The sequence below is a fragment of the Pyrus communis genome, chromosome 14 (genome assembly GCF_963583255.1).
Source record: "Pyrus communis chromosome 14, drPyrComm1.1, whole genome shotgun sequence".
Lineage (NCBI taxonomy): Eukaryota > Viridiplantae > Streptophyta > Magnoliopsida > Rosales > Rosaceae > Pyrus > Pyrus communis.
Window position 1 is genome coordinate 17,093,480 of NC_084816.1, and position 17,454 is coordinate 17,110,933.

The 17,454-nt window shown below is 37.5% G+C and overlaps 1 protein-coding gene across 1 annotated transcript; it reads right to left on the reverse strand.

Annotated features, from left to right (window-relative positions):
• Window positions 1-8,470: 8,470 nt before the first annotated feature.
• On the reverse strand, window positions 8,471-11,825 carry LOC137716035 (pentatricopeptide repeat-containing protein At4g39620, chloroplastic). Its single transcript, XM_068455424.1, has 3 exons — window positions 11,370-11,825; window positions 9,599-10,849; window positions 8,471-8,756 (listed from the first exon to the last, which is right to left on the reverse strand). Exons 1-2 carry the CDS (start codon window positions 11,715-11,717, stop codon window positions 9,737-9,739), a joined length of 1,461 nt encoding a protein of 486 aa, XP_068311525.1. The 5' UTR covers window positions 11,718-11,825; the 3' UTR covers window positions 8,471-8,756; window positions 9,599-9,736.
• Window positions 11,826-17,454: the final 5,629 nt, after the last annotated feature.

Below are 17,454 nucleotides of genomic sequence, written 5' to 3' on the forward strand. Positions count from 1 at the left end.
AGTGTCGTACAGTTTCACCTTTGGGTGATGGACATGTACTGCCTTTGAGCGACTATGATACCCCTATAAAGAGTGCAGTATTGAGGATTTACGGATTTGCCTTCGGGCGGCGATGGCACCATTCTTGAGCATTGTTTTACTCATACTCATTTTACAAACGTTTTCAAGGCATGTAGGGTTTTCAAAAAAACTACTACATAGTATCATATATATATATATATATATATATATATATATATATATGTATATATATATATATGTATGTATATATATGTATGTATGTATGTATGTATGTATGTATGTTTTCAAAACAGGGGGTTAGTATGTTCATAAAGAAAATGGTTTTCCTATTATTAGTATTATTATAAACTTTAGTTCACTCACCTTTTCTATTTTACGCCCTCTCACGAGTTAGAATCAAGGCATGTGATCCCAGCGTCAGGGCAATTCCACTTAGGCATCTTCGAGCCTCCTCTGTGTAGTCCCCATTCCTCTCTTCATACCTTTTATTATAATTCTTTCTTATTATTCTCGAGTAGTTGTATGCTCTGAACACGATTCTGCATTGTTATATCTCTTTCTAATTACACATTTTATTCGTATGCATGTTTTAAAATGTCTCTGTCACCCTCGCGTATCGGCCAGCACATGCCTACCCTGGAATGTGGGGATATCGAGGTTGTGCCATGTCAGTTTGGTATCAGAGCATGGTTGTTCAAAGCATACTTAGGATCTTCTCCTACTCTAGTAGTGTGTTGGCCTTGATATCATTCAGATGTCACGGCTTCCATTCATTGATGTCCTTCAGTACGGTTGTACGACCCTCATTCTACCTGAATTGTCACATCCTATTTGAAGCTTAAGAAATCCGTGTCGAGATTGTGCCTTAAGTTAGACGTAACCAATTGATGAAAGATTCTGAACATCAGACTGATACTCTACGACATGCGTTCCTTAGGAATGGCGGGCAGAGGCATACCTGTTTGGGAATCGCTTAAAATATCTAAAGTTCATGTTGGAGAAAATTAAGAAAGCACCATTTGTGAAGTTAGTAAGTATTTGTTGGGATAGACCGAATCAGTTTCTCAGTTTCCTCGGCTTTATTGGTTCCACTAAGGGATTCGTGTGGACCCTCAAGAAATTTCTCAGGGATTGTTTCATCGATAATATCCTTGTCTACTCTGACCACAAGGTCAGTTATTAAACACCCACAACCAGCCTTATACCACATTCCTCCAATGTCGACCTTGCGCAGATTACAAACCTTACTTGGGAGACGTGAGCATAGTAGAAGATATCCTTACCAAATTCAAAGTTGTGATAGTTGGAAATAGAAAATTCTCTTTAGTGTCGTGAATTACAAAATACCATTGGTCTTGTTGATTTATATTAACAGTTGCCAACGATTCTTTGACCATAACCCAAACTCCCATTTTTGGTTAGGAAACAAGTCAGTTTTGGTTCGAGATGTTATATCACCCTACCACTATTCTTACACCCTTTGAGGAAACCAATAAATTTTGAATCCTACGGTGTCCTACGAACGTGTAATCGTGTGTTGATGCAACATGATCGTGTAACGCTTATGTCGTTTGACATCAGTATTGCATGAAGTGAACCATTCTATCTACCACCTAGATTCAACGATTGCATTGGATTACTCTACTACTCTTCATATCATTTCCAAAGTAGACAGACTGTCTAGGAGGACCACTAGATATCAAAGTTTTTAGTTGAGACCGTCAGTTCTTCAATCACCCAATCAGCACCCTATCAAGCGAATCTTCACTGCTAGTGCTTTAATATTCCTGGAGTTACCATGGTAACGAATTTTGTGAATTTTGAGTTGAGGAAAAAATTATATATATATATATATATATATATATATATAAATTTTGTTCGTCTGTTTTCATTAGATTATTGTTCAACCTTGCAAACTTCCTAATTATATTTTCACTCGAAATGAGCTAAATCTTTTATGGCGATGATTGATAGAGTATATCAATGTCTATAACTGCACCATCACGTACCACCCGATTGTGCAACTACAGTTACTGACGATCACAGTAGAAAAACAGATAGGTACCTGAATGCTCTTCAATCTATTACATTCCCACATTATGTTGAAATCCCAAATACTGATGTGACGTTATTTCTCGTTCACCAAGAAACCGAGTTAGCCAATTTCCAAGTTTGACTATTTCCAAATTGTTGTCACTCGATCAAGTTAGGTACTTGTATGTACTCAATCATTGAAGTTGTATATTTAATCCATATATCTTGTACTCTAGATTTAATGGACTTGTTTTGACCCTTGAACTCTTGAGTGTTCTTTTAGCCTTCTCGACATGGTTTCTCGCTAAATCCGTGAGGAATTTATGATGGATCTACTCGGCTAAAATGTGCACCCAGTTCATATCAATTCTGATAAGAACAGTAGGAGCATAACCTTTTCACAAGCTTACTAGACTTACTAGCAAGAATTTCAAGGGGTCTTGAGAATTGAGCCGGCTTTTAGTAAGGGACCAGTTTCGACATCCCGAATCTGAATCCGCAGTCCGTTTTTTGAAATTCGATCGTTTTACAAAAGATTACGAATGATTGGATTTTCGTATATGAAATTCTAGAGATTTATGAATATGATTTATTTTACGGATTTATGAGTATGTGCTATTATGGATTGATGGGATAAGGTTTTGAGCTTTAGCTCTGGATTTGACATAAGTTTTTTAGATATGTTTTCGGTGCTTATCTAGTGGGTTATCATACAACACATCCACACAACACGGGTTTGTAGATTTCTAAGGTCATAGGACACAGTTAAGGATGATTGTGTATATGTTTCTTCACTGGCGTAACCCAATGTCGTACAGATTCACTTTCAGTTGATGGACAAGTACTGCCTTCGGGCGAATGAAGAGTTAATGATATTGATGACATACCCCCAACTTCACTAGCGAAACCAGTGTCGAACAACTTCACTAGCCACGGCTAGTGTTGGTGTGGGATGTTATATATTTCTTCTCCGGCGTAACCCGGAGTCGTACAGTTTCACCTTCGGGTGATGAGGCCTACCATGTTTCTTTACTGGCATAACCCAGTGTCGTATAGCTCCATTTTCGGGTGATGGACATGTACTCCCTTCGAGCAACTATGATACCCCTAAAGATTAGGGCTGGTTCGGTATAGGATACCGAACCAAAAATGGCACATCAAGTCCCAAACCGTTTATTTTTGGGATGAAAATCTAAGGACCGATCCCAAACCAAAATTTTAGTATTCCCGAAGTTCGGGATTCCCGTAATATTTTTGGTATTTCAGGATTTTCTAAAACCAAACCGAACCTGCATCAAAATTTAAAACCCCAACGGCCACACCCTGTCCCAGATTCGTCGACCTCCCCATCCCCATCTTCATCCCTCTCATTCCTAGGTTTGTCTTTGCTGCCTTCGACAGTTGGAAAGCTTTATGACGTGCATCGAACATAATCAGGTACCCATCCTTGTCGATGTGTGAGTTTTTCCATGTTTTGCCGAACGAAATCGCCATCGGATGGCTACTCTACTTTGCAGTGATGGTGCTTTGTAGAATTCTGATGCCATGATATCGATGTGTGGTTGTTTCCAAATCCTAAATTCATGAAGCTTTCTGGATCTGAAACAAGGAAAAAAAAAAAAAAAAAAAAAAAGGAGAAGCTATAGAGTGCCTTGGGCTTGCTTGCTTCTGTGCACTTGAGGGAGTCGGTGGAGGGAGAAAAGAGATAGAGGATGGCTGTCAGTGGGAGTGGGAAGATGGCAAACAATGATGCTATCAAGAAATAAAAAAAGAAAAATAAATGAATGGTAAGTGAAGATGGCAGACAATGGGAGAATAAAAAAAGAAAAAGGTGAAGAAGAAAGATAGCTATTGGCTAGAGGAACGGACAGAAAGCGAAAAACCCTAAAAAAACAAAATATTCGGGATTTCAGGATTTCAGGAATACCGAAAAAATGTGATTTGGAAAACCAATCCCATACCGAATACTTTGGTATTTTTCGGGACCGGATTACCGAATTTTGGGATGGTTTTGGTTTTGGGATTTTTGGGTTTGGGTTCGGGACTTTTTCGGTTTGGTTTGGGATTTTTGGGAATTTTTTCCAACCCTACTAAAGATAGTACAGTATTGGAGAGATCTACAAATTTGCCTTCAGGCAGCGATAACACCATTATTGAGCATTGTTTTACGCATATTCGTAGTATTATATATATATATATATATTTATATATATATATATGTTTTCAAACAGGGGGTTAGTATGTTCATAAAGAAAATGGTTTTCCTATTATTAGTATTATTATAAACTTTGGTCCACTCACCTTTTATGTTGTGTGCCCCCTCAGGAGTTAGAATCAAGGCACGTGATCCTTGCATCAGGGTATTTCCATTTAGGCATCTTCAAACCTCCTCTTTGTAGTCCCCATTCCTCGGTTCGTACCTTTTATTATAATTCTTTCTCATTATTTTGGAGTAGTTGTATGCTCTAAACACAATTCTACATTGTTATATCTCTTTCTAATTACACATTTTATTCGTATACATGTTTTAAAATAGCTTCGTCACCTTCGGGTGTCGCCCAGCACGTGTCTACCTTGGTATGTGGGGATATCGGGGTTGGGGCGTGTCAAAGCTCGTTTAATTGCAAAAGGTTTGCATCAGCAAGAAGGGTTAAACTATACAGAGACTTTCAGCCCTATTGCCAAACTAGTTACTATTAGACTTCTAGTCTCATTGACAGTTCTACATGATTGATTTTTAAACCAATTGGATGTTAGTAATGCCTTTCTACATGGTAATCTCTCCAAAAATGTCTTTATGAAGCAACCATCTGGTTTTGAAGATATCATAAGGCCTCACCATGTCTGTCAATTTCATAAATCACTCTATGGTCTAAAACAAGCTCCAGAGCTTGGTATGAAAAATTATACGATGCCCTACATTCTCTTGGATTCTGAGTGATCACTCTTTGTTTGTCAAAAATGATCCATCATTGTTCTTTGTTTTAGTCTATGTGGATGACATTATTGTGACTGGTCCTTCTTCCCAAGCTTGTCAAACTATTATCTCTCAGCTCAATACTTTGTTTCATATCAAAGACCTTGGGCCACTTCATTATGTTCTTGGTCTTGAAGTGAAGAGATCTTCCAAATGAGTGTTCATCTCTTATACTAAGTATATTCTAGATCTTCTCAAATTAAAGAGCAAAAATGGATGATGCAAAGCCTTGTTGAACTCCACTTAGTACTTCCAAACTGGATCACTCAAGTTCTCTACTTTCCAATCCTGTTGAATATAGGTCTCTTGTTGGTGGGTTGCAATATCTCACATAGACTAGACCTGCCTTATCCTTTGCAGTTAATCTTGTATGTCAATTCATGCATAATCCAAGGGAATCACACTTTCAAGCAGCCAAAAGGATTTTAAGATATCTAAAAGGGTCTTTGGATCTTGGACTTTAGTTTTCAAAATGTTCAACTTCACTGAGTATCAATGCTATCTCAGATGCAGATTAGGCAGAATGTTCACTTGACAGAAAATCAACAGGAGGTTTCTGTGTTCTTGGGTCATTCTCTCATCAGTTGGAGTGCCAAAAAGCAACCTACAATGGCTAGATCATCTACTGAAGCAGAGTATAGATCCCTAGCTAACACTGCTGCAGAACTTACATAGATCTGCAAACTATTAGTTCATGTTGGTTCAACTCTTCCATGTCCTCCCAAGCTCTAGTGTGATAACATTTCAGCAATATCCTTGACAAAAAAATCTTTTCTTTCATGCCAGAACCAAGCATGTTGAGATAGATTACCAGTACATAAGAGAAAAGGTTCTATCAAAAATTGTTTCAGTTTTGTTTGTTTGCTCACAAGATTAAATTGCAGACATATGTACTAAGTTCTTGTCTAAGCTCAGATTTTCGCAACTCAAAGACAAACTTACGTTTCGAGTTCCTCAATTTAGTTTGGGAGGGGGGAATATTAAGGACAATTCTCTTGTAAAAGATAAATCGTAGCTTTGATTAATTCTATTTAATATGTTGTTAGTGGTGTGATTAGTTAGGCTAAGTTTGTTATGGTAGTTAGGATGAGTTGGCAGCACAAATGTGCGCGCTATGCTATTGTATAAATACCAAGTGTAATCTTATTATCTGTCATCAATGAAGAGATATTCTCCCAATAAATACATTAATGCTGATTTCAAGTTAGTTAAGATTATCTCTAAAGGAGATGTCAAATTTTAAACATAAAATTTGAATTTGACAGCCTATGTGGCATTTTGATATCTTTCAAAATTTTGCTCTCCACCCAATATGTCAAATTAAATATTATTTTATTACACTATTTTCTTTTCTTTTTGTTTTATAAAACTATTATTTTCTGGGTTTGCTCGATGAGAAAGCGGCATAAACAAGAACGGGTTGCGCTACCATGGCGCTAAACTATTAAATTCCAATTAGGCCTTCTGAAAATCCAAGTCAACAAAAAAACTCCAAAAAAAAAAAAAAAAAAATTCAATACCAACGACCACAACAGTGAGCGGGAGTCTCCATCTCTCAGCTGAAAAATGGACGACGACGGCGTCTCGAAAGCAGTGCCAGTGGTGGCTTGCGTTGCCATGGCGCTTTTCTACGTAGCCATTCTCTACGCCCCGACTGTAATCCTCTGTCTTCCTCCTCCTCCTTCCTTCAAGAACTTCATGATCCGACAGCTCGTATGTGCTACCATTTCATCCGTCGTCTCTGTCATCGTCTCCGCCCTCCTCCTCCCTGTAAGTCCGCTTTAACTTCCCAGTTTCGATTAACCTATAGATCTGATAAATATTAATAAAAAAAATGTTTGAAATTGCTGTCAAATTTGACAGCAAATGGGAGAGTTGTTATTGTATGTCATGCCATATCAGATTTGACTCCTTGGTTGGAGAACATTGCAGCTGTCTTTTTTTACTGTTATTTCTGATTTGGACATTTTGACATCTCCTTTGAAGATAATCTAACAAGCCAAAACAAAAAAGGAGTCGAAGGACATTAAAAAATTTCCAAACTACAACTTGTTAGCACATCCCAAAAGACAAAAGTACAAGTGCATTTTCTAAGAAAAAAAAATACTTAATTCACATAGAAAAGAAAAGAAAAGAAAATATGTGATAATCTAACTTGTTCTTTTCTAATTATTGATTAAAACTAAACTTTCAACATAAGTCTCTGCATAGTAGCGGAAAGGGAATTTTGTGCCAACCGGAGTTCTGTTGACTTGCTCGGTTTGAAGATTATAGAAAGCCAAATCATATCCTTCACAATTGTTTCCATGATACTCTAAAAGAGTTCATTATTTCTTCTAAACCCTAATGGAGTAGGAAACGTTCCAGAAAGAAAATGTGTGCAACTTTTCGAAGGACCGTTGTCGTCGAACCCATAATCAATATTTTTAACTTTATAAATGAAAGAAAAGCAACAGTTAAAGGAAAACTTGTATGGAGTTGCTCAGCGTCTTGCACCCAGGTCGAACATAAACTTCCTTAAACACATCAATGTCCGGAAACTTAGAAACCTAAAAACAGTAGAAGAAATTAAAAAATAATCATAATAAAATTCACTATATATTAAAATTTAAAAATAATATACTGTCACCTCTCATCGCTTCTCCAATTTATAAGAGAAGGGTTTGAACGTGTGTGGTGGAGAAGTTTCTTTTTCAACCTATTGATCTTTTTGGCTTCAGATCTTTTCTGTTAAACATAATTATTTATGGGAACTATTATTAGCATTCCAAAAGTATCGTTCTACATTCTTCACATGTGTATTTTTATTTTTAATTATAAAAAGTTTAGAGTGTCAAATGAGATTTTTATAATGCTAATAACAGTTCTCTTATTTATTAGTGTATTAGATTGACATGATAATGTATTAGATAAACTATTGTATTCCTCTCCGTATCAGTTCTGTTTGCATTTTGGGTGTGTTCGAGTTTGCTTATTGTATTGGCGACCATTAACAGTAATCACTGTTTGCATGGTCAACCTTAACACGAAATAAACAAATGTCCCCCGCTTGATTAGAAAGAGTGTTTGCATACAATGATTAGAAAATGCGAAATCATTTGATCATGGCATCTTCAAAAACTTTAACCCACGTCCTACAGTTTAACATTTACCATTTCCGTTTACTCAATCATGAAAAATTTGTAAAAGTGATGTTTAGGGGCGGGTACCGTGATAAAAGATAAATATAAATAAATAAATCCTTCACACACGTAAGAGCGGGTGCAGAAAGTCTAATGATAGATAATGCAAAAGACGTATCCAATGTCACTAAGATTTCGAATAGCTGTTCCAAATGTAAGTTGATTATGTTTCATCTCTGCGCTAGAGAGAGCAGAAGTCACATTTTTACGCCCCTTCCCGCATTAAAAATGGCCTCCTTTGTGACAAATAGAAGCAGATGTCAAATGCGTGGTGATTTATTGAGAACCCGTCAAAGAATACAACTCAACGTAGCAGTTTTCAGTTTACACAGTAGAAATACACCAAAGAAGCACCGTGGGCCGCCATGGCCATAGAAACTAAGAGTGCCACCACCAGTTGCATTGTTAAGAACAAAAAGAAAAACTACACAATACAAAACAAAGCTTTCTGGGGAAGAAACGCTGCTATCTATCTAACAAAAGTTCTCAAAGAATTAGCTTAGACATCGTTTTGGCCTCTTACCAGTGGCTCCACCAGTCTCCTGCAATCATTTTATGTGTTACAAAATCTTTCCACTTTGCAAAAAAAAAAAAAAAAAATCCACTATGGAATCAACAAAAGGAAAAAAAAAAAAAAAACACATCACCGAAAACTGACGAGAACGATAGAACATAATATCAAAACTATGCAATCTTTCATCCCTATGGTTTCTGAAAGGCAGAAGAACGACAAGTCTAGAGCAGGAGAGAGATTCAGGAGTTTCTGCCGCACCTAAATTTTGGTCATCGCATCCGGGACTCTTAAATTTTATGAACTCCTATTTTATGTTTATAAATTCTACTACTTTAATTCTTTCAATTTTTAACTAGTTATCATAGTTATGTTATAAAAATTAACATAATCCTTTCCTTTGATTCTGAAATTTCTTTCCTACACAACTGTTCTGTTCGGTTTTCAGCTCTGAAAGATGAACTTCATCAATGACATTGTCCTTAACATACCTAGGTTATTACAAATCTTGTTTTCTCTTTCGTTTCATTGGATTTTGAACATCTTTTCTACACAACTGTTCTGTTTTCAGCTGTGAAAGATGAACTTTAGTGACATTGTCGTCAAAATTCCTAGGTTTTTCTAAATCTTTTTACTATCACAAAACCAGTAAACTCGAAAAAATTTCTTGATTACTGTAAGATCCAATTACATGATTTATTGAGTACAGAAATTTTTAAATAGTCATGGAGTTCAATAAGAGATAACTAAAGACATAAATTACCAACAATACCCTGAAAAAAATACATATTGTACGCACAAACTGGAAATTTTCATCATAAAGAAAAAATGAATGGCATTTACAACGATTAAAAACAGAGAAAAAACACTTACTATATGACCAAGTAATTCCATGGTGCCACGATAATCTGGTGCTGGAGCCAAAAACTCTATGCTATATTTGCATCGAACCTGATTCTACCAGAAGAAAAATCAGAAAAATATGGAAACCAAGTTATTAGTCTTCTCTACCTAACTTTTTGTGCCATCCTGCTGTCTGCTCAAAGCAGTTGTAGCAGTCACGGAGCCTGGACTCCCTGGTGAAGAGAAAAATGCCCCAAGAGCCTCTAGAAAGAACCTCTTATTAGGGACAATACCATCATTTTCCATGGACTTCAGCAGTTTCTCGAGAAGCTCCTTCATGTTGCCCTTAGTGTAATACTTGTATAGAAGTTTATACGTTGATACATTTGGGCGTACCCCAATACTATTTGCTCTGACAAAAAGCTTATCAGCTTCCACAGGCAAACCATTCATGCAGTAAACATCAAGCATCGCATTCAGTGTTGAAACCTTTAGCTCCCTTCCAGAATCAGCCAACTTGTCAAATACATCCCTAGCTTTTGAAACACAATCGCAGAACCCATACATCATGATAAGACTCTCATATGTTATGAAGCTTGGCGTATATTTCATGTCAGTCATCTTCTGGAATACATGTTCCGCTTTCTCCATAAGCCTTGCCTTCCCATAATTTATGATCATTGAATTAAACGTTGGAAGTGTTGGTTTCTCCTTGGAACGAAGTAAGCTCTTAAATACCTGTTCCATCTTATCGAACTGTTGCTTCTTCCCATATGAATCAATCAGCAAATTAAAGGTGATGATGTCAGGCTTACACTGATTACTTTTCATCCGAGAAAGCACGGATTCCATTTCTCTTATATTCCCATTCTTCCCATATGCATCCATTACACCATTATACGTATAAATATCAGGGGAAGCAACGCTCTCATCAAGATCCTTAAATAAAACATTAACTTTCTCTACATTTCGAGATTGTGCAAAAGCTCTCAAAAGAATGTTGTACGTCACAATGCTGGGTTGGCATCGTTCCATTCCCTTCATCTTGTTGAAGTATCCAAGAGCTTTGTCCAAAGCCTTTGCTTTGTCCTTGGAGTTTAGGTGGGCCGAGATAAGTGCATTGTAGACAGAAGTATCAGGCCGGCACCCACTATTACGCATCTCAGAGAAAAGCCACATTGCCATCCGAGTTTGGCCCTTCTTTCCCATAACCGAGATCAATTTTGAATACACACCGTTATCAGCAACGTACCACCGCTGTCTTTGCATCCATCTGAACACCTGAGTGTGGGTTGTATAAGTGAAGGTATCTTCCATCCTATCAAAATTTCTGCTATAAAATGCTCACAGAGTAACTGAAATGTCTAACATAAAATTAGCAGTCATTCGCTATCAAACGCACCAAGACTTAAAAACCCATAAAACATATGCCGTTTCCATTATTTAAAATGTGAGAAAATGTAACCAAATTGCCTAATCACTAAAACCTACACATTTCTCCTTGCATTCTATATATCAAATCCACATAGGTTAGAAAGCTGATTTTCACATGCCATTTTTAGCCTCTCGCGTGCCCTCTTTATTTCTAGTTATCGGATTGAATAAATCAAACGGAAACAATAAAAAGGATTAAGCAGGGGTGCGTAGGAGGAGAAAAAGGGTGTGTGTTTATCATTTCCATATCGATTAATCAAGTTTTTGACTATAAATGGCGTCCACAGACCGAAACACAATACACAATTCAAACAATTTCAAATACCCAGAAGCTAAAATTGCAGAAAAGAAAGAAAATTGAGCTGACCTCCAAGCACTGAAGCCACTTATCAGTCTTCCCAAGCTCTTCAAAAAGCATAAAGCAATGCTCCGTCCTCACAATCTTAACGTACTTATTTAGCGTCTTCAACAACGGCTCTTTGTCACTGAAGCTCCTCATGAGCGTCCGAACCACCTCCCGGACTTCCGGGTCCTCGGTCCTTGGTCCCGGATTTCTTTTGGGTCGGGTCGAAACGCAGGAAATTTGGGTCCTAGGTCGCTTACGGATAAGCGGATGCGGAAGCCATGGCTGGGTGAAGCTGTAATTTTGCGAGGAATGAAAGGTAAATTGAAATGTAGAGGATTGGAGAGAGTTGGGTGAGATTGTTAGGGACATTTTGGTTTCTGCGAATGGGGAAGGAGGGGGAGGAGGGTTTTGAGTTGGGAGTCAAGTGAGATGTGGTGTGTCGCAGTTTCGCTGGGTTGCGCTTGCGGGTCAAATGAGAAAATAATTTAGGAGAGAATGGGAGAAAGTACAATTTAAAGCATGGCCACCTTTATATAATGGCATGGCTACTCCTAATTCAATAGGGAAAACCAATTGTTTAACCATTTGAGGAATTAAGAGCCTATTTAATTGAGGAATCAATGTGAAAAAGGTTACAACAGTTACACCAATTAGTGGACTAACATAAAGTCATGCAACACTCTCTCTTAGACGTTCACGAATAGCTCAGTTGATTAATCACGGGAACTTCATGCCAATGTCTTGTCCTTGTCTCTATGAAAAATGAAATGTATACTCTTTACAGGGACAACCTGTAAAAATTCAAGTAGGTAGAAGAATCGGTAGTCGGCATGGGATAAATTCGTATTCCTGTGGATTTCTCCCCTGAGAATGGCAAATCTCCTTAGGAGGACTTCTATGAATTCAAGCATGGCTCAAGTGACGAATGGTTGTTACTGTCTGGTCGGAAGACTAGTACTGGTGCCTTATTAAAAACCTTTCTAAGTAAATCCCAGTGGAAGAAAAACTTAGCAAAGGAAAATAGAGTACACGGGCTAAAGTGTTGCCATCTTCGGGATGCCTCCTCCTAACTAACACATGGTTGGGTGCTTCCTAAACAACTGCATGAACAAGACGCCTTATGCTAGTTCTAAAAGCCTGCATAACCCAATACCTCTAATGTGATTCTAAAATGAGCTTTTAAGCAGGGATTTGATAAATAGGTCAGCATGCAATATGACAGGCCTCAATTTTCTTCTCTTGCAACTGTTCGTACAAGAAGAAAAACTTGGGTGTTATGTGTATGGTGGCATCACCCTTGATAAAACCTAACTTTAGCTGGTTGATACATGTAGTGTAGCCCTCATGGATGATCAATATGTCATCTGTAGCAGAGGTTAACTTACACGCACTTACAATATGCTTATAGCTCGTAACAAACTACTCTTCCGGGTAGCTTCATAAAAGGCTATGAGTTCAACATGGTTAATCGAAGTAACAACCAACGTTATTTTATAAACGTCCAATTATAGCGGTGTTTCTAACAGTAAATACATAACTCGTATGGGAACATGCCTTTGTGCTGGTCTGATAAGTACCTAGCATCGGCGTACTCAACAAGCAATGCATCGAATTTCTAGGATGCGTAGGTATAAAACATGCCCCTCTCTGCAGTGCCCTTAAGGTATCAAAAAATGTCTTTAGTGTCATTTAATGGTGGTGTGTTGGCATGGAACTGTATCCTGCCAATGTAACAAAAAGGGTATTTTTGTATTTTCACTAAGTTTAGGGATATTTTCCTTTTAAAAATGGTTTTTGGGTCTTAAATGGTGTGCCTAAGGGGCCACCCCCTAATATTTGTCCCCAGTCTCCAACCTCTCTCCTCTCTCTTAGTTCTTATCTCTCCATCTCAACAACTCTCTCAACCCTTTCTCCCTAGAGAAACAACACACACACACAGACAATCACCACTCCCCATCTTCACCCTTTAGACTCGTGAGCTCCACGGATCCTGAAGCAAGGAAGAGCACTCAACCCTCCTCGTATCGCATACACCGGGACTGCACTACTGTGCAATCTCCTCTCCGGCGAATACTCGGCCTAGGCAAGTCCATGAACCTCTTGGGTTGTGTTTTGGGGTTAGAATGAAGTAGTTGTTGAGTGGTTTCACTCATTAATTGCAGAGAACAATCGGGACTAGAGGAATCCAATTTTTTGACAAGCACCATCACTTTCAAGGCAATTTCCGACCAAACCACGATGATTTGACGGGCATGCAAGGTATCAATCTTTTCATCTTGCTAAGTACTACAACTTTCCATTTTGTTTCACCCAATTTCATAGAGTATTGAAGAAGTTATATCCATTTGAATCTTACCCAGTTTCAAGTGACCTTAGTGGCTTTCGAGGCATTTTTCGGCCAAACACGGCGAGTTAGATGACGTGTGAGGTACTATTCTCTTCGTCTTGTTGAAAACTATGATTTTTCGTTTTTGAATCACTCGATTTCGTTGCGTATTGACAAAGTTATGAACGTTTAAAGTTTATCTAATTTCCGGCCGAATTTCAGCCTTTTTCTTCTTGAGATCCAGCGACCCACCAAACCCAGGCCTTTCAGGCCATTCTTGCCAAGCCCAAAACCCTGGGTAGCCCAACCCAACCCTTTTTATTTCTTTTTGTTTCTAATTATTTTGTTAATTTAAAGGCCTTTGGGCCATTTCCCTTTAAGGCCTTAGGCCCGTGCACTTTAAACCCTAAACCCTTTGGACAAAGGCTTTAGGCCACACCAAACCAGGCCTTCAGCGCATATGATACCAAGCCCAAACCTGGTGGAATATTCCGCTGTTGACTTTTCAGAAATTTAACCGGAATACTTCTTAAGGTAATTCGACGTCCTGAATCCGTTTTTTACGGCAATTTCCCCAAATTCAATTGCTATTATATAGTTTTATTAATTGTACACTTTATGTGCTTAGGGGCAATTAATCGTGGCATTTCAGTCTTCGCTAGTTGCGTGGCTTTTCGTCGACGAAGTATTGTGAGTGGATCCCTTCTAAAATGCATGTTTTAATAGTTGAAATGCATACATGAAAAGCATGATTTAATGATTACGTTTTATGAGATAATATTTTTATTGAGGCTAGTTTGAATTATTACTATTTTTCCTATAACTCGTGTTCTTTATAGAATATCTGATGGATGACGATATAATATTTAGAACATGTTTCAGACACCTCTTTATAGTATAGATGATGGATGACTTTATACTATGAAGTTGCCTTTCAAATAAATGTATGTTCAATGGCTTTGTACTTGCCTAGTGGTCCCTATTCCGTTATGGGGCGAGGGATAGATTCTGTCTCGGTCGACAGTTACAGTGTTGGCATAGGACCTAAAGATGATTTTCCTCAGGCTATTAGCATAGGGTCGGGTAGCTGGCACGAGGCCTAGGGGTAATTTTCCTCTAGCAATTGGCACAAAAACGGGGAGCTGGCATGGGGCCTGGGGGTTATCGGACATTCACTAGTGATTATTATATCTACGAGATATGTTTTGAGACATTGCACATCATGCTTGATAAGCTCATATTTATATATATTTTATATCAAATTCACTTGTCTTTTCTTAGTTAGTTCCTTATATTTTTGAGTTATTTACTTTGTTTTTGTGTTTTGTAGGATTTGTCAAGTAAAGAAAAGAAAAATAACACAAGTAGAATTTTAAGTAATAAATTCGTCAAAACTGCCTGTGCAGGTCAGCTGACTTTGGAAGCAAGTTGCGGACAGCCTAGAATGAATTAGAGAATGAGCCTTATATTCTTGGAAAGCTACGGATGTCTATTTTCTGGAGCATTTCGCGGATTGTTAATATCATTTTTCTAGAAAAAGTTATGGTCGTTCTAACACTGAAAGGTTCCCAAGAGGCTAAGCAGTTTGTAACTGACAATAAAGCATTGAAAGCAATAAATCCCATAAAACTAACAGCCAAAACTGATGCAGCCAAGAACAAGCCAGCTAACACCTATTCAAATATCAGAGGAAATGAAAAATTAAGTGAGAGTAATGGGCATAAAGGCTGCCCAAAGAGTTACAATTGTTTTAGCATTTCCTCCCACTTATTGTCATCACTAAATAGCTATTAGTGGGGTGAGTTATGGAGAAAAAAACTGTGGCAGCAGAAAAGAAGAAAAGACCTACAGGTTGCAGCAACAAAAAGGGAGAAAAAGTGTGAAAAAAAGATAGAAAAAAAAAAGAAGCAAAGCAAGGGAAAAAGGCAAGGCTGCTGCGTTGGGGAAGGAATGAAAGGAAGGAGGAAATCTTGGCATTCTCTTCTCTCGGTTTTATCTTCTCAAACTCATGTCTTTCTTTTGGTTTAATTTGAGAATTATGTGTAACTAATTTTTAGTAGTTAGGGGCTGTTTTGAAGCCCCTAATATGATTGCAAGTTTGTTATGACATTTCGTTTGAATTACTTTTACGAATTGATGAAAATTGGTTCACTACTTGTCTCATTGATGAATTTTTTATGTGTTTTCTATGGATGCATACTTAGTAAGCATATCTAGGATTCTAATGCTATGAATATGTGTGTGTCTGCCCTTGTCGAATGAGGACCTACATATGTTCTAGAGTAGTACTTGTTAATTGCGATTAACATGTGAACCAATTTCTAGGATAAGTAAGACAACGCCAGTACTTACGATGCCTTGTGATGACTCAAACTCCTTTCGTTCTTAATGATTTCTACTTGTTAAATCTATGAACATACCCTTCTAGATTGCATGTTAGGGACTAAGTTAAGTTGAAAACGTCATTCTCTTAACATACTACATAAGAAAGAGTAATAGGTTGGGTTTTAACATTGAGCCAACTTGAGCATTTTCATCCGAAAATGAAAGGAATTTGAATGAAATATAACATGTTTGCATGATTATTTGGTGGTGGATAGCAATTCCCCTAACTCGTTTTTCTTAATTTGTGAACTACTTAAAAATCTGTCTCTGTCTTGTTTTTGTTCGATTTAATTTAAATATCAAATCAACTCCAAAAATCCCAAAAATTTGTGTGAGTATAGCTCTGTGTGTCTAGTATATGCATATAAAATTTCGTAGACTTTAGAAAAGTGTAAGTCGGTCTAATAATTATTTTTCAGTGGCGGGTCAGTAAGGACAACAGCCCAGTTTTTGTGACATTCTAAGTAGTTAGATAAAACAATCTTCTGTGGGAAAGACCCTTATTTTCATATGCTACAATTGATAAATCTTATTGTTAATAAGGAAAATTAATAGGACATTTGTGTGCTACTTTGTGGTGTGCTTTTAATCCTATCAATGCTAGGTTTCGGAAAACCTATTTTTATCATGATATATGTGTTTTCATAAAACCTAGGGGTTAGTATGTTGATAAATGTTTTATTATATATATATATATATATATATATATATATATATATATATCAACTTGGTCCACTCATATTTGTTTTGCGCTCCCTTCAGGACTTAGAATCGAGGCATACAATCCCGACGTCAAGGCACTTCCGCATTGGCATCTTCGAGTCCTCTCAATGTAGGATCCATCCTTTGTTTCATTCAATCTATATTATTTCTTTTAGTGTTCTAGTTAGTTGTATGCTCTGAACACGTTCCTTATCTGCATATTAATTACCATTAAATTCATAAGTCTTATTTATTTCTCATTCTCATGCATTTCTAAATGGCTTTCGTCACCTTCGGGTGTCGGCCAGCACGTGCCTATCCTATTATTCGAGGAATATCAGGATCGAGGCGTGTCAGCCAAAGATTCACATTAAATGAGATGTCTGGTCTAGTACACTGGCTAAGTATAAAAAGCTTTAATAACACTAAGATAGGGGAATTCTAATCCCAAGATCTCTTCGTCATCTTCCTTAGAATGAAAAGGGTATTTCTTAGGATCTAAAGATCGAACGACAATAAGATGATTGGATGACTTTGCTTCTAAGAAGTTAGATCAATGCAACACTTTCTAGTGTAGTTCGATTGGTGGACTAAGATCTCACTTTCACGGTACTCGAATTGTAGGTCAATACAATACTTAGTCTTACCTAGATCCTTCATCTCAAATTCCTTCTTCAGGTGCGTAGCATTCAT

Coding starts and splice junctions, on each gene's coding strand:
- LOC137716035 (XM_068455424.1), bottom strand. CDS start 11,717: ATGTCCCTAACAATCTCACCCAACTCTCTCCAATCCTCTACATTTCAA. Junction 10,850..11,369: donor AGTGGCTTCAGTGCTTGGAG/GTCAGCTCAATT, acceptor ACCCACACTCAG/GTGTTCAGATGGATGCAAAG.